At 44.8% G+C, this 18,450-nt stretch overlaps 1 protein-coding gene across 1 annotated transcript; it reads right to left on the reverse strand.

The window, feature by feature from the left end:
* Window positions 1-4,061: 4,061 nt before the first annotated feature.
* On the reverse strand, window positions 4,062-10,481 carry LOC100285766 (IAA-amino acid hydrolase ILR1-like 4). Its single transcript, NM_001413757.1, has 3 exons — window positions 9,895-10,481; window positions 9,267-9,392; window positions 4,062-5,758 (listed from the first exon to the last, which is right to left on the reverse strand). The coding sequence occupies exons 1-3, from the start codon at window positions 10,240-10,242 to the stop codon at window positions 4,901-4,903; spliced, it is 1,332 nt and encodes a 443-aa protein (NP_001400686.1). The 5' UTR covers window positions 10,243-10,481; the 3' UTR covers window positions 4,062-4,900.
* Between the last annotated feature and the right edge of the window lie 7,969 nt (window positions 10,482-18,450).

Genomic DNA, 18,450 nt, shown 5'->3' on the forward strand with positions numbered 1-18,450 from the left:
CTATGGCTACAAATGGAGCAAAGTCCCTCTCCTATGTGACAATGAGAGTGCAATCCGCATGGCGGATAATCCCGTTGAACACAGCCACACTAAGCACATAGACATTCGGTATCACTTTTTGAGGGATCACCAACAAAGGGGGGTATCGAGATAGCTTATGTTAGCACAAAAGAACAATTACCCGATATCTTTACCAAACCATTAGATGAGAAAACCTTTACTAAACTTAGGAATGAGCTAAACATTCTTGATTCTCGGAACTTTGATTGAAACATTGCACACATAGCTCATTTATATACCTTCGATCATATCTCTTTCATTTGCTACGACTAATGTGTTTTCAAGTCTATTCTTATACTAAGTCGTAGATTGAAAGGGAAATGGAGTCCTCGGCGAAGACAAGGCTTCCACTCCACTCTATCGGTATTATTTACCCTTCGCCATTACTTCGCACCACTCTCCAAATTGGTATAATCTTCACTCATATTTCATTTACCAATGGGGGATAAAGTAAAAAGGGCTCACAAAGTCTCCGTTTTTTGCGATTAATGCCAAAGGGGGAGAGAGTATTAGCCCAAAGCAAAAGGACCGCACCACCACCCTTCGAAAATTTTAATTGATATATTTCAAATTGGTATGATATTTTCAATTGGTATATTTAAAGTTTCAAAACTAGTACCGAAGTATAAGTTTCAATTGGTATCTATTAAAATCCTCTTAAAGACTAAGAGGAGAATTTCATTCAGGGGGAGTTTTGTTTAAGTCAAAAGAAAAGCATTTGAAATAGGGGGAGAAAATTTCAAATCTCGAAAATGCTTCTCGAAATCTTACTCATATACCTTTGACTATTTGAAAAAAGACTTTGAAAAGATTTTTCCAAAAAGAATTTGCAAAAACAAAACAAGTGGTGCAAATATGGTCCAAAATGTTAAAATAAAAGAAAGCAACCATGCATATTTAGTGAAACTACAAATTGGTTTAATTCCAAGCAACCTATGCACTTACCTTATGCAAACTAGTTCAATTCTGCACTTATAAATTTGCTTTGGTTTGTGTTGGCATCAATCACCAAAAAGGGGGAGATTGAAAGGGAATTGGGTTTAACCTTTTCCTATAAATATTTTTGGTGGTTGAATGCCAAACACAAATAATTGGACTAATTAGTTTGCTCTAGATTATATATTCTACAGGTGCATAAAGGTTCAACACAAACCAATAAAAGATCAAAGTTAGGGTTCAAAAAGAAAGGAACAAACCCAAGTGTGCCCTGGTCTGGCGCACCAGACTGTCCCGTGTGCCACCGGACAGTGTCTGGTGCACCAGGACCGTACAGCTGCGAACTCTTCACCTTCGGGTTTCTCCAGCGCTACTCCGCTATAATTCACCAGACTGTCCAGTGTGCCACCGGACTGTCCGGTGCACCGGCGGAGCAATGTCTACTTCGCGCAACGGTCGCCTGCAAAAGCTGAGATTCAGATGAACAGTGCGCAAACAGTGCGCGACAGAGCAGAGCAGCCGTCAGAGGCGCACCGGACTGTGAACAGTCCTGTCTGGTGCGGCACCGGACTGTCCGGTGCCACTAGAAGACAAAGGCTCCAATGGTCGACTACGCCCGAACCCTAAAGGTTGGGTGACGTGGCTGTCGCACCGGACTGTCCGGTGCGCCCATCGACAGCAGCCACCCACAACAATTGTTTTGGTGGTTGAGGGCTATAAATACCCCCAACCACCTCCACTTCAACCATCCAAGCATTCAACACTCTCCATTCAATACAAGAGCAAAGTGTAACACTCCAAGACACAAATCAAAGACACAGATCCGATCAAAGTCCCCAATTCAATTCTAGTGTATTAGGACTTGTGAGAGGATCACTTGTGTTTATTGTTGCTCTTGTTTACTTGGCTTGGCTTTCTTTTCTTTCTCACTTCTTACTCTCAAGTGCTTTGTAAGCGAGGCAAGAGACACCAATTGTGTGGTGATCCTTGCGGGGTCTAAGTGACCCGTGAGATTAAGGAAGAAGCCTCACTCGGTCTAAGTGACCGTTTGTGAGAGGGAAAGGGTTGAAAGAGACCCGGTCTTTGTGACCACCTCAACGGGGACTAGGTTCTTTAGAACCGAACCTCGGTAAAACAAAGCATCGTGTCATCCGCTTTATTTTCTTGGTTGATTTGTTTTTCCCCTCTCTCCCGGTCTCGGATTTTATTCTAACGCTAACCCCGGCTTGTAGTGTGTTTAAAGTTGTAAATTTCAGTTTCCGCCTATCCACCCCCTCTAGGCGACTTTCACCTTTGTGGTCAGCTAAGGGAGGATTAGGGTTGGAAGACCTAGCCATTTGTGGGCTCCTCAACGAGGAGTAGAGTACCTTTGTGGGGTGACCGAATCTGAGATGAATCAAGTACTCTTGTGTTCTTGCTTTGTTTGTGCTCATAGTTCATCTTGTTGTAAGCAAGGATTCAAGCGTCACTTTGTGTGAGTGGATTGTGTGGAGTTGCTTCATTCATACCCACTAACTCTATGCTTGGATTATCTCAGTTATTCGTTCGATCGAAGTTACTCTCATCAATTTTGTTGCTAGATTCAAATTTATTGTCAGCTTTACAGTTTAATTGGTTTAGAGTGGTTCAGTCGTCCTTGGTTGCTGTTGAACTAGCCTGCACCGGTTGAACTGGTTTTATCACTTTATTTCAAAGATTTTGTTGAAAATTTTAGGTGTATCCTATTCGCCCTACTTTCACCATCCATTGATCGTGAGTTGTATCCGAGGAGGCAGGCATGGCAAGATAGGCCAACCAGACTACGAACACAGTGGCTCTAGTTCCACAAACCAGACGTCGTTCATCTCTTAACACACACACACACACGACACTGCAATACAACACCAGCTGAAGCTCCCACTTGTCTCGGTGTCTTGCTTTCTTTCTACCGTGCACCGTAAAAAGCATGCAACTTTTACTATCACGAAATGACATCCAAGGCATCCCACGCCACTGTCGAGCCCCGCGTCCGGTGTCGTGTGCTATCTCGCCCTCGGTCACCCGCGTTGTCCTTTGTGCCACCATGGCGCTCCTCTTCCGCAGCCTGCGGGCAAGATGAGTTGTCGCATGGTCACTCACCTCTCGACCCGTTACTGCCTTGCACTTATATACTAGCATATTTCTTCCTGTTAGCGTATAGTATGTGCTAACGCTATGATTTTGAAAAGGGAAGGAGAAGGGAGAGTCAAAAGCGGTGATGCCGCAAGTGAGGGGAGGGAAAGGGGTCAGTGTCGCGGGGGAGAGGGAGGCTGGGAATAGTGGGGTCACAGGGGAGGGGGAGGGATCAGAGATGAGGATGATCCAAATAATATTGTTTAGTGGATTTGAGTAAGTAAGTGAGAGGAAGTTATCCAACGATCTGAACAATTGATTTTAATGGTGTGTGTAAGTCTGAGTGAAATTTGTTTGGTGAATTTAGTGGAGGTTATGAGTGTTAGGTGATTTGGTTGAGTTAGTTTTGCAAAAGTTTAAACTAGTTATATAGTGGTATAGATGTTGGTGCATACCATCATACCATGCATAATGCATTTTTACTAGGGATGGTAATGGACTCTAGATTTTAGACTATACAATTTAAGGATCAGATCGTATTTGGATCAACCTCTATTTTTATTTATTTTTAAACTAAAATAAATTAAGGACTTAAACAAATTATGAAGAAACATTTAGATCGTGGTTTATTATCATCCCTAATCTTTTACCGAATAAGATATTCTATCTGCAACTTCTCAACTACATTAAAGGCTTGTTTGGTATAGCTCTAGTTCCTGATCCTTCTCAGGAGCTGATCCTTCTGATTCTCTTGGAGAATCAGAATCGTTTTTTTAAATCGTTTGGTAAGCAAACTGATTCTTGTGTGTTGAGGGTGGGTGGTATGTAACAATTGTCTGTTTTTGTACTATGTTTTATTCAAGTGGTTGCTAGAACGATTGTGCGCCTTCACTTGTTCGGTGAACAATTCACACTAGGACAGTGTTCTCTTCGTTGTAATCAGCACTATCACCTATGGTGCTATAAAAAAATAAAATCTAGAACAAATACTATTCCATCCTGCAAATCAAAGGACAAAGGAAGAAAATAAAATACTATTCCATACAACAAATACTATTCGATGCAAATTCTATTCCATGTTGCATAGCCAAGTTCTAACACAATTGTTTATTCAAGTTTCCTTGGGTAGCAAGCAGCATCAGAGGATACGCACCTTCTCCACGCAGTTCTAGTTGGGGGCGGCGATCATCTGGTGGAAAAAAAAAACACCACGATGATGAGACCGGGGGAGACGCATGTATGGGCGGGGGAGACACACGTATGGATGGCGAGGAATGCCCTAAGGGCAGCGTGGGAGAAGATGGAGGTAGGGGCGGCACAAGTTTTGGGTCGGTTGGGCTCAGGAGTCAGGACGATAGTGGAGGGATAGCGGGTGTTTTTGTTGAATGGCAATTGCGGGTAATTTCAATTAAAAGTTAACGTGAGATTCATATTTGGTTGAGGAGCTGTTTTAAGGAGGGTGAAGCAAGATTTTTCAGCTCCCACGTTTCTATATAAAGACGACTCTCGATCATTCCTGTTCTATGTGAGCATCAGTTCACAGAAACATCCGTTTGGCACGGCTCCTCCGAATCCTCGTCTAGAATCAGGAGCTAAAGTTGTGCCAAACGGACTCTAATTATAATTATTTGATTTTGTTATGCCCCTTAGAATTAAATGCGTGCAGTTTCACTTGTTTCGTGATCAGAGCCACTCAGCCACGCAATCGTTATGCGCATTGGACGGCAAGATCAGTCCAACGATGGGATCCCGACGTGTGTGACTGCAAGCCGCCGCACAATCGTAGGTCGCTCGTGAAAAAGCTGCAGTGAACCTAAAGCTCGTCGTGGGGGGCGACGACGGGCCCGTCGTTGGCTGCCGCGCGGTTCCGCAGGTACCCGATGGCGAGGTTGGCGTGCATTGCGGCGCCGTACGGAAGCGCGTCGTCGTCGACGAGGAAGTGCGGGGAGTGTGCGGCGTGCACGGCCCCGATCCCCTCGTTCCGTATCCCAACAAAGTAGAAGTGCGAGGCTGGGACGGCCTCCGAGAAGGACGCAAAGTCCTCGCTACCCATGCACGGCGCCATGGCGGCCCGGACGGCGCTCGCGCCCACCGTCTCGGCGGCGACGGCCTCGAAGTGCGCGTGCAGCGAGGCGGCGTTCACGGTCGGGGGCAGCAGGGGGCTCCCACCGGCGCCGAAGTCCACGGACGCGGCGCATCGGTGCACCGCGGATTGCGAAACGATCACCTCCTCGATGCGACGCTTCAGCCGCATGAAGCCATCGCTGGAGAAGCACCGAAACGTGCCGCCGATCGCCACGGAGTCCGGGATCACGTTGAACGCGCCGCCGCCCTGGAACCTCGTCACTGTTACCACCTGCGAGTCCAGCGGGTCCGCCTCCCGCGAGACGAGGCTCTGCAAGCTGAGGACGACGCTGGAGGCTGCCACCACGGGGTCGACGATGTTGTGGGGGGTGGCGGCGTGGCCACCGGCCCCGGTGATCACCGCCTCGAAGAACCCGCACCCGGCCAGCAACGGGCCGGCCCTAGAGCCCACCACGCCGGTAGGGAGCATTACGGTGACGTGGAACCCGAATATGGCCTCGACGTTCTCCACGGCGCCCGCCTCCACCATCTTCTTGGCGCCAATGCCGACCTCCTCTCCCGGCTGGAAAAGGAGGACTACTGTGCCCTGAGAGAGAGAGAAAAATATTCAAACCTTTGGCTATATCAACTTCTTGCTTTCCTTGCACACCGCGAAAATTGCATAGAACAACGCAAGAACGTCTCTACAATACTTGTAACTTCTTCGTGCATCCATTACTAGTTTATATACCTAGTTTTCGTTGGAAATGGAAGGGGCTATTTTAACATGGAGAGTACAAGTGTTAAGATATGTTTGAAAGCAACCTAGTTTTTAATAAACCACTTTTTATTTTTTAGTTAGGAGAGTTCAACTTCTTGATTTTTAAAAAACTGAGAATCTAATTTGTACCATATTCAAATTTTACATACATTCATATACATTGTAAATGTTTCCATGAAGACTTGACAATATTACAAGTTATCGTTATATTGGTGTGTATTATTTTATATTAGAATGCTATCTTGTTTACAACAATCACCGTGCATATTAGCGACAACAATCACCGTGTATATGACGTGTCGTACATACTTTAGAAGCTAACGGACCATCGCAACACCTAATCAGCACATAGTACATGATTTGCAATGCGATACAAGAAATCAGGTCCAACTCGAATGCTCACGTTATATTATGACATGCTACGCAAGCTTTGCAACTTTCCCTTCTCCAAAAGTCTGCTTCTTTTTTTTAAAAAAAAAAAACAAAGCCATCGCACTAATAATTGAGGGTATTCAAGGAAACTCACATAAATCGTTAATATTATAGAAGCTGAAGTCTATGATTAAGCCAAACACTCATCGGATCCACCTAATAATTTATTGAAGTTGTTTTATAGTGAAGCTGGGAAACCAAAGCTACAATTCTTGAAATGAAGCTCTCCCAAACAGGCCCTTAAGGAGCTTCGAAGATTTCATGAAATTGGCCTCAAGTTTCAAATTTTTTTAAATCTAGAGCTCGTGAAGTTTGACCTGTTTGGATAGAAGAATCTACTATAAACATGAAATTCTTGAAACGAAGCTCTCCCAAACAGGCCCTAAGTCATAAATTGATATATTTGAAACCGTCTCAATTTCTATAAACCAGTTTATTAAAAACTGAGTGCTTGACAAGTCCTTAGTTGTTTTATGAGAAGAGCTAGCTAGAACTAACGATACCACCAGTACTCTTCCATCCTTCCATCAGAGGGGATCATTCTCTCAAATCAAAATGGGGGGTGGGGTCTACACTAGGATAACGTCTATATAAATACTTCGTTTTAATTTTAAAATATATGGTAGATTAGGATCCAAAACTCTCCATATAAGAATGGCTAACGACTAGTCAAATTATAAACATGATTAAAACAAAAAATTGTTTCTAGCAAAATTTTGTTTATGTTATAGCAACTGAGGATACCTTATAACAGGAATCGGTAGTTTCATTCGTGGACTGCCACACGTGACACGTCTTTGTTGACAAACATCGTGCCGGTGAGACAGAGGCATAGTAGAAAAAGACATCTAGCGTACGACGTGTGCGCCCCGGGAATCTTTAGTTTCTTGTTGCGAGGAGAAATTCCTTTTGATGTGCACGTTTTAGCACAAAAGGTCAAACTAGGCCACGTGTGTGCTTACTGCTAACTGTAATGGTGTCCTGCACTCAAGATTTTAAATAGGAGGGTAATTTTATTTGGCGGCGGCACTCTTGATAATCTAAAAAAAGCTACAGAGCATATAATATCATCTAGTATTCGTTTATTACTTGTGCAATAAGGTAAAATCTCTTTATCAATTGCACAAAAGTACCGAACTAAGAGATTGTATTTTATGAGCTATTTTGGAACATGTTTATTCATATATATAGGTCCAGTACTTCCTATGGCTTGTTTGGTTTGTTCAGATTCTTAAAATCTAGTACAGAAATCTCATATTATACCAAACATGTCTCATTTTTATGTAGATTCTAGACTCAAAATCTGAGTATCCAGCTACACCTTGATAATACGAGATAGGGGACGTTACCCGAAGCTAAAATCTCATGCCTACCAAACGGGTACTTTGTTGATAATCAATTAGAATTAATCAATATACCGATCAATAATTATTTAATGGTTCATTATGTACAAGACACTGGAGATATATAAATTATAGTGCAAAGAATGAATATTTGTCTCGATCAAAATTAACAGCGCTAAAAAATACTGCATTACCTATACATATGAATATAGGTCACTGAACTAAAGAAATAGACTAACCCATCCCTACAAATTAAAAGTAGATCACTCAGGGTTTGTGTATATAGATATTAGAGATGTTAAAATTGAATTAGATTTAATACTAAATCTGTCTAGTATTGAAAATGGGTTACAATACAGATATGTTGTTTGGATATAATTGGAATTGCATTTATAGCTAATACAGAGCGAGGGTCTAGATTCTGAATTGTGAAAGGTAATTGTGTAGTTATAGTTTAATACCGAGAATTTGAACTTTAGTTTCAACTCTAAATTTATTAGACAACCAAACATCAAAATTTGAAAATCATGATTCCAGTTTCCAATTCCTAACCTTAATATCTTCATCCAGTCGAGTTTCAAGGTATGAAATGAATGCAAATGTCACAAACTAAACTTGTCCCACAGCTCTAACATGAACACCCATTCACATCCATGGTGGCTAAACATTACGTTCAGTTACTGACCCATACTCGTGTGAAAACTAATTAAGCTACTTAAACTCTAAGAACACTTCATCTAGACGCCGTAGTTCAACTTCAGTGGAACTATGTCTTCACGCACGAGAGCTTTGGTGATGACAGTGACACGCTTGGAAACGTCCTAGATATAAATGTGGATTCAGGTGGAACCAGGAACTTGAAACGTTATAGCTTTTGATAATCTGTGGTAGTAGCAACTAGTCATATTGATTCTTATTTGTAGATTAATGGACGAATAATTAGTCTGTCTATTTAGATTTTTGTGGATTAAAATTTAGTCAATTACTACCTCCAACTGCTACATATGTTCTTGAATATTTGTCGTTCGATTAGTTTATTTTTGAAATAAACCACGATAAATAGAAAAGAACATAGAGAATACTTGTTTATTACAAGTTTTGTGGCCAAACAATCACTGCAACCGAGGAGACAAAGCAAATCCAGGCGCTAAATTACCTTCTACTAGTTTTATATTTAACAAAAAGCTAAGACACTGCAAAGAAAGATATCGAGGGACTTTGCTATAAGGTTCATTGTCACTTTAAGGGTTTGTTCAGTTAGAAATGAATTGAAGAAGATTGAAGATGATTAAATCCCTTGCTAGTTAAAAACGAATGGAAGGAGATTTAATCTTCTCCAATCCATACGTAACTGAACAAAGTCTAAAGGTGAGCACAGAGATCTCAAGCATCAAGCAGGAAAATGACTTCGCAACAAACCAAAGCACATACCAGCGCTAACCACTAACTGAGATGAAACCTGCACACACAATTTGCAACAAATATGCAAGCGCGCTTTGTGCGACGACAATGAAGGGAGGGAAGGAAGAAGGCGAGCGAGGTTCTAAGCTGCGACCAACCTGCAGGTCGTGGCGGCGCTCATGGAGGATCCTGGCGGCGCCGAGCAGCATCGCGGTGTGGGCGTCGTGGCCGCAGGCGTGCATCTTCCGGGTCTCCTTGCTCTTGTGGTCCCACTCCACTTCCTCCTGATCCACAGAAATTGAAAACAGGTTGATTTGGAGTTGGAGGCCATGGAAAGTAAAGTCTGATCAGTGAGAGTACTGTATGATATCTGCAACATCGATCGGAGCGAAAGCAAGCAGCTCATCGAGGAGTTCGGAGTCAACTTGATGTGCGTGGTTACCACATGTACTGGCTGCTACGAGTCAAGGTGCTAGCCAGCTTGACTTTGCACTTTACACGACGGAGAACACTTCGACCCGTACGCATGGCTCCTGCTAATAGTGCAAGGTTTTTTATTTATTATTATTTCTATAACGCCAGTGTCATTCCTCGCTTTTCCAATGACACTAGATAGGCGCCTTAATCTATCGTCCAATTTGCTGCGGAAAGGCTAATTCAATCTGTGGGAATGGGATGGGCCGGGACGAAGACGAAAACGAAGACGAACCCTCGGCTGCCCATCCCCGAATCGAATTTTCGAGAACGTCGAAAGAGCGTACGGGAGCGCGGCACTGCTCGTCGTACCTGCAGCGGGAGCGCGTCCATGTCGGCGCGCAGCGCGACGAACGGCGGACCCCCGGTGCCGACGGCCGCGACGACGCCCGTCCCGGCGACCGGGTGCCTGTACGCGACGCCCATGGCGTCGAGCTCCCTCCGGACCAGCGCGCTCGTCTCGTGCTCCTCGAACGCCAGCTCGGGCCGCTCGTGGATGGCCCGCCGGACGCCGGCCATCCACGCCGCGAACTCATCGCGCTGCGCCCGGCGCAGCACGTCGTCGCTGCCCGCGCCCGCGGAGGCCCCGAGCCACGCGGCGACGAGGGCGAGCAGGGCGAGGGTGGCTGCGCGCGCTGGCCTCGGCGCGGGCGCGGCCATCGGCGACGGACAAGAGGCCGGACGGGCACTGGGGGAGGGGGCGGGATTGTGGCGGGGGTGGCGTCCGCGCCGCGCGCAACGTCTGCGCTGCGTCGTCTGTGTATATGGTCCTGTTCGTTGCGCTGCCTTCGATCCGTTCCTTGTCTCCGGGCCGTGGCATCATCGTCGGCGCACGTGACCAACGTGCCCTGGGCTGGGCAGCGCCCCCGCCGCGCTGGATTTCAGACCACGTGCTGCTGAGGAAAGTAAAGGCGGAGGCCGATACGGCCGTCGCGTCGTGAGACTGAGACGTCGCCCGTCGGTATGGCCAGACAGGCCAGTCGTTGCGGCCTGGCGAGGGAACCTGGCCACGGCCTCACCGATCACGACTCACGAGTCGTACACCGGCCGACACCATGGCGCCGCTAGTTTTTGTGTTTTATGGCTCATCGATCATCCGACACTGCTCTAGTAGTTCTGAGTGGGACTTGTCACTTGTGCACTATAGGTGGAAAAGAGCCGAACCGTTGGACTTGGCTCGACTTAGGTCTTATTAGTTTGTGTCGGATTGCACTAGTACACAGAAGCTCTATAGTGGCGGTTCTAAACATATTTACACTGGCGTTTTTCAGTACCGCCAGTGCTAGGGGTCAGTGGAAATCAGCATTTCCACTGACGGTTATTTTGGAACCGCCAGTGAAAAGTGCATTTTCACTGGCGGTTTTCTTAACGAACCGCCAGTGAAAAGTGCATTTCCACTGGCGGCTGAATAAAGAAAACCGCCAGTGGAAATGCATTTCCACTGGCGGTTTTATAAAGCAAACCGCCAGTGGAAATGCACTTTTCACTGGCGGTTTTCTTTATAAAACCGCCAGTGGAAGTTTTCCCGCCTTTTTTCAAAATTTCAAACAATACTGAATTATATATATATTTATTTACACACACAAACATATATATATATATATCTATATTGATATTGAAAGCAACATGAAATTAAATTTTATCATACATTTATATACATCAATAAGTATTCTGTTTACAACCATATATGCTTCATGCATTATATACATCATAAGTTTTCACCTAAGCTCTAATAACTATCTCGGCTAAGAGATAATCTACTAATTTCTGTTAGTATTCTGAACTCTGGCAAAGCTAATGTCCCGGAAGCATCGTGATATTTTCCTTCTGCGGGAATGACCTCTTTCAATATGAATGTGCAGAGGTCCTCGACTATGCCATACAATGCAGCTTCGGTCAAGTTCTCCGGGTTTCCTCGTTGAAATTGCTGTAAAGGAATTTTATAAACATCATCTATTTATACTCAATAATAACACATTTGCATCTTTAATGACATAAATACATACTTAACTATTACTAATAATACCTTGTCAGGGTTCGTGATGTATCGTCCGTTCACTCTCATGAACTCGCACGCATAGAATCCACATAGGACCGATCCTTGTGGTTGCTTGTGGCACTACATAACGGGAGATTGGTTATTTAGTTGCAACATTGTGTATGATATGTATTCATAAAATCACATACTTACCGGCCAGTGATGATGGATGTCTAGTGGCACGAGTTTTTTCGACAGGTCGTACTTTCCACCTCTCATCTTATAGAATCTATAAGCACTGTGATCTCAAATAGAATCACCATGTTATTCTCAAATTTTAATCGATAAAAGTATGCATGCATAGAAAAGGCTTACAGCTCTAAGATGCTGAGGAATGTTGCATATGTCGAAGGGTCGAAGTTCAAGGAGTCGAGCACCAGCACCTTTCCAACCTTAGGATAAATGAGGAAGCATATCCAGTGGTCCCTGTACGAATCAAATTTGTGATGCATGTGTATTGAAATTATTAATTTTATTTATGCAAAATCACACTTACTTAAAGTTGTACGGGGCCATTATGGCTTCCCTGTCTTGAAATTGAAGCATTGCATGTCCTATGTATGTGGCGTATCGAGCTTCAAAATCCTTCATATCCTTTATACGCTTCTCAACTTCTTCGTCCGTCTTTCCCCGTATTTCATCGTTGTCTTTCCCGATTCTAAAAGTGTGGCTTTCCTCGGATATAAGTATTGGGTTGAGATACCCAACCCTTTTACTGGCACTAGCATTGGGCTTGGTACCGTAAAGAATCTCCTGCTGATCATGTTGCATTCTGCAAGTCACATGTGCATGTCAGATATTGAAATTTTATACAGCTCACTAATAATAACACACATATGTGGAAGTATGAGCGACACTTACAATGCAAACATCGTTACAAGTTGCACGTCGAGTCTCTGAAGGTTCATCATTAACCACATGTCCTCGAATGTAACAACGGCCTTTTGGTTCGAACCAATAAAAGCATGGTCTGGTATATGCACACTGATGGTGTCGATGCCAACCGATGATGCCCGCATGTACCAGTCATGCAACCTTTTAACACCAGCCGGGACCTTTCTTAGTTTGTCAAGAGGTAGCAGAGGTCTGCCCGGCACATATTTTTTAGGCACGTTTTTGTAATCTGCCTTAGTTGGCTTCTTTATCTTTGCGGCCGTTGCCTCAGCCTTTTTTGCAGACTCCTCGTGCTCGGCCAAATCAACAGTTTGTGACGTGAGGCTCCGTCCAATCCCTTTCAAAAACCGAACTGTGCCAGCAGTAGTAGCTTTACTCTTCTTTTTCTGATACGGGAACACCAATTTTGGTATAGGAAGTTTAGATTTCTTTGATGGCCGTGGATCGTTTGATGGCTGTGGAGAAGGTGGATCCCTTGATGGTGGCGTAGACAGTGGGTCACCAAGAGGATGGGGAGGAGAAGGTGGTGGAGCCCTGAATGGTGATGCTTGTGGCGGAGACGGTGGGTCAGAAAAAGGATGAGGAGCAGCATGTGAAGTTTGAGGAGGTGAGGATGGATGTACAATAGGAACAGCAATTTGAGAAGGCGGAGACGGTTGGGCCTGCGACGCCTGCGACGAATTCGACCAATCAAGCAATTCGACATCCCTTCGAGGCCAAAGGATAAAATTCTTGATAGCTTGTCCAAGTTTCTCGATACCTTCAGGCCCAGGGATGTCTAGCATGTCGTCCTCGGATCCTTGGACGACCGTCGTCACTTCTACTTTGCAATAATCATCTGGAATATCGTTTCCATGGAACTTGCGTCCTGGGATCGCAAGGCCTGTGGCTACTATCTTTGTACGTTTATTGTTAATACCATATCTTATAACCAGTGTGCACGCCACAGGCCTTGTGATGTCATCAACTGGATAACGGTCCTTATTTCCCGTTGAAGCAACAGAGCTTGGTAATGTCGTACAATCTGTGGAAGCCGGCGGTTGAGCTGCTGGAATTATTTGTATCTGTGGAGTGGTCATCTGTTGAACAGACATCGCACTCGCCAACTGTTGCATCAATTCTGGAGGAGGATTCGATAGCATTTGAGACATCATGGCTTTGAACTCTTTCTTGGCCTCCTCCTTAAAATAATCTGCGATCTCTTCCTTGTATCGATCATGTTTCTTGTACAGACCTTCCCACTGTGGTCCGAATCCTTCCTTCCATCCTTCCTTAGACGAGATTCCTCGTACATGACCAGGATGCTCAGGGTTACCGAGACCAGCCGTTAGGATGTCTCTTTCCCTTTGTGGCTTAAAAGTTCCTTCGCTCTGCTTAGCTGCCATTGTATATATGTTTTTTGCCGCTTCTTCGACAATGGGATCATCAAAAGATACACCGGTCTCGGTTTCCCTTGGTTTTCTAGCACGGAGCCAATTTGCCGCCCTTTCACCAAGTTGCTCGGACAGCGTCGGCAACCCTGCGGCCTTCTTCTCGGCGTCTTCTTGTGTCCATTTAGGAACCTGACGCTTGTAACCACCTGTGCCTAGGTGGTGGCGGTACTTGTTCTTCTTTGATAGTTCTGAATTTGCCTCACTTAGAGATATGAAATCAGGGCTGCTCCTCTGCTCTAGAAATACTGCCCACTGACCTGCTGAGATTTTATATTTTTTGGTCGGGTCCAGACCTTTCTTTGCAAACTTTGTGTTCATCTCAGACCTCCAGTTTCGGAAATTTATTGCAAGCTGCTTCATCGTGTATTCCTTCACGAGTTCTTCTGAACCCCGAGGCAGAACGAACCTCATTAATAGCTTATTCCATATTTGATTCTTGACATCATCTGACACATCTCTCCACTGTCGTATTGTTATGTCAAGATTATCTCTAACTAAAAACCCAAGTGCATTCCGGAACTTAGGTAGTGCCTCTTCTGGAGCTAGGGGCTGACCTTTCGGGCTCACGTCTGAGATTTTGTATGTTTTGTCGGGAAATTTGTTCAGCCCCCTGTCACCTCTTTTTCGATCGCTCTGCTTCCTTTTCCTTGATGTCTCGGTTGTTGTCTTGGTCTGTTCCGGTGCGTCTTGGGTCGGCTCTGGTACGTCTTCGTATCGTGCCACGACTTCTTCGAGTATCGCACGAAATTCAGACACGACCTCCTATTCATGTAATAAAATGCACAAGAGATCATGCATGTGAAATCAGTAGGGTACACATACGAAGCTAAAGATGCGTACTTTTACCTCAGCTTCTCGTGGATCATAAGTAGGGTCACGTTGCAACTCACGGAGAGCGGCCCTATCTATGCTAGTGGTAGGAAAAGGGTCGCTAGGCGTTTCATATCCTTCACTGCTGGATTGTTCTTGAGCAACACTCTTGTCCATGTGCTCGGGCACTAATCCTTGGTCCTTGATCGGAGAACTCATTGAGCTATATATATACAAATACATAAGCAATAATTAAATACATATTAACACATATTAACGTAAGCAATAATTAAATTCATATTAACAAACCCTAACCCTAAACCCTAAACCCTAACCCTAACCCTAAACCCTAACCCTAAACCCTAACCCTTAACCCTAACCCTAACTATAACCCTGAACCCTAACCCTAACCCTAAACCCTAACCCTAACCCTAAACCCTAACCCTTAACCCTAACCCTAACTATAACCCTTAACCCTAACCTTAACCCTAACCATAACCCTAAACCCTAACCATATAGTATCGTATAGTCGTATAGTATCGTGTAGGACGGGGAGAGAGTCGCATAGGACGTATAAAGAGGGAGAGACGGAGAATCGTATGGATATTATCGAGTTACGTATAGAGAGGGAGAGAAGGAGAGTCGTATAGGACGAGGAGAGGGAGAGAGGGAGAGTCGCATAGGACGTATAGAGAGGGAGAGAGGGAGAGTCGTACGGAAATTATCGAGTTCAGATCGAATTCGGATCGGATCGGATACGTATATTATCGAGTTGTGACGGATAAAATTACAATGTATATATTCAACATACATTTGAACACATATGAACACACATATATATATTGAACACATACATTTGAACACATATGAACACACATATATATTGAACACATACATTTGAACACATATGAACACATATATATATTGAACACATATATATATTGAACACATACATTTGAACACATATATAACACACATATGAATAAAAATAAGTATTGTATGTATGAGCCCTTCTTTTGTATGAGCCATCTATCTCTCTCCCTCTCTCTCTATCTCTCTCCCTCTCTCTACATTTGAATACATTTGAACACATTTGAATACATTTGTATGAGCCCTCTATCTCTCTCCCTCTCTCTCTATCTCTCTCCCTCTCTCTACATTTGAATACATTTGAACACATTTGAATACATTTGTATGAGCCCTCTATCTCTCTCCTCTCCCTCTATCTCTCTCCCTCGCTCTCTCTATCTCTCTCCTCTCCCTCCTCTCTCTCTCTCACCCTCCTCTCCCTCCCTCTATCTCTCTCCCTCTCCTTCCTCTCTCTTCCTCCCTCTCGGTGGCGGGCGGCGCGTGCGCCCTCCTCTCTCCTCCCTCTCCCTCTCCCTCCTCTCTCTTCCCTCTCCCTCTCCTTCATCTCTCTTCCTCCCTCTCGGCGGCGGCGCGTGCCCTAGGGTTTACTAAAACGCGGCGGCGGCGGTACAGATTAGGGGAAAGAGAAAGAAACCTGGAGACGGCGGTGCGGGGGCGGGGGAATGGCGGCGTGGGGACGGGCGCGGGGACGATCGCCGGCGAAAACCCTCGGGGTCGAAATCCAGCAGCCTGACGGCGTCGTCTTCAAGTGAACTGGCGCCAGGGACTTGTAAAATTTTCGGCTCCCGCGCGCCACCCTTTATATAGGCGCCATTTCTACTGGCGGTTGACAACGAGAACCGCCAGTAGAAATGGCTTCCACAGACTGTAGAAGCCATTTCTACTGGCGGTTGACAACGAGAACCGCCAGTAGAAACCATTTCTACTGGCGGTTGTCATAGAGAACCGCCAGTAGAAATGGCTTCTACAGTCTGTGGAAGCCATTTCTACTGGCGGTTCTCTATGACAACCGCCAGTAGAAATTGTTTTTTATTATTATTTAACATAGTTTTTTATATATTGTTTTACTTCACTTTTTATATATTATATTAAGTATACTTTTATATATTGTTTAGTATACTTTTACCTCTCTCCATCCCCTCTCTCTCCCCTCTCCCTCTCTCTCTCCTCTCCCTCTCCTCTCTCTCCCCTCTCCCTCTCCATCCTCTCTCTCCATCCCCTCTCTCTCCCCTCTCCCTCTCCATCCTCTCCTCTCTTTCCATCCTCTCTCTCTCCTCTCTTTCCATCCTCTCTCTCTCCTCCCTCTCCATCCTCTCTCTCCATCCCCTCTCTCTCTCCTCTGTCTCCATCCTCTCTCTCTCCTCTCTCTCCATCCTCTCTCTCCTCTCCCTCTCCTCTCTCTCCATCCTCTCTCTCCTCTCCCTCTCCTCTCTCTCCTCTCTCTCTCTCCCTCTCCTCTCTCTCTATAAAGTCAATAGAAAGTCATGTAAAATTGTAAATGGTAGCCACGAAAATTGAATGAAGACAATTACATGCTTCGGTTTGTCGCTAACAATAATCAATTACATGACAAGTTCCTAACAATAATCAATTACATGACAAGTATATAATCTAGGAAGCTATTGTTCTGCCTTGTCCATCGTGGCGTACCCAGGGCAACGAATTGCGTGGGATGCTTCGCTCAACGTTCCTTATCTTGGTTGGATGGTCTATGAAAAGAGACATGTCGTTGAACTGGTTAAAATTCTCTAAATCAGATACACCATCAACTCCTATAGCTTGTTGTTTTCCAGGAAAAACTACATGCTTCGGTTTGTCGGTGCTTTTCTTCTCATTGTTAGAAATGATCTGTTCAGCATAGAAGACCTGTGCAGCACGATTAGCAAGGATCCATGGGTCATCTTTGTAACCTACCTTACTTAGATCAAGAACTCTGACCCCATAGTTGTCTACCGTGACATGTTTGTCTTCAACCCATTGACATCGGAAAATCGAGATCTGAAATGTACCATAGTCTAGTTCCCATATGTCCTCAATAAAGCCAAAATATGTAATAATCTCACCAGTTTCATCATCTATGGCCTCGCATCGAACACCACTGTTTTGTGACATGCTCTTTTTGTCCTTGGACTTGGTACAAAATGTGAATCCACTAATGTCATAGGTTTGCCATGTTGTGACCTGGCGTGATGGTCCAGATGCCAAGCCCTTGATGGTTTGTTCTTCTATTGTTTCTCCACGTGGAATGTCCTTCACCATTAGCCATGTGTTGAACCGCTGCTTATGTTGCTTCATTACCCAATCATCCGTATGCCCAGGATTTTGCTCGCGAAGCTCATTGATGTGTTGTTGGATAAATGGCTCCATTATCGTTAGCTGATGTAGGATGCTCTGATGTGCCTCAAGTACTATATCGTAATCCGGTGGGATGAAAGATTTCCGTCACATCCTCCCGCTTCCATACAGTCTACCCTCGTGTCGTGACGGAGGCAGACCTATTGCAACCTGGTCTTTTAGGATACTATTGCAGAATGGACCTCCGGACTCAATGGCCTCTTCGGTACAGTACCCCTCTATCATGGATGCCTCAGGACGAGCACGGGTTGATACATAGCCATTCAGTATTGACATGAAACGCTCATACGTCCACATTTCATGCAAGTACATAGGACCCAATGCCTCTATTTGTGGCACCAAGTGCACCACAAGGTGCACCATAATATCAAAGAACGATGGAGGGAAACACATCTCAAACTGTGATATTGTCTCCACTGCGAATTCCTGAAGAGATGCCAACTCATCACGGCCAATTACCTTTTGTGA

Source organism: Zea mays, chromosome 8, assembly GCF_902167145.1.
Source record: "Zea mays cultivar B73 chromosome 8, Zm-B73-REFERENCE-NAM-5.0, whole genome shotgun sequence".
Lineage (NCBI taxonomy): Eukaryota > Viridiplantae > Streptophyta > Magnoliopsida > Poales > Poaceae > Zea > Zea mays.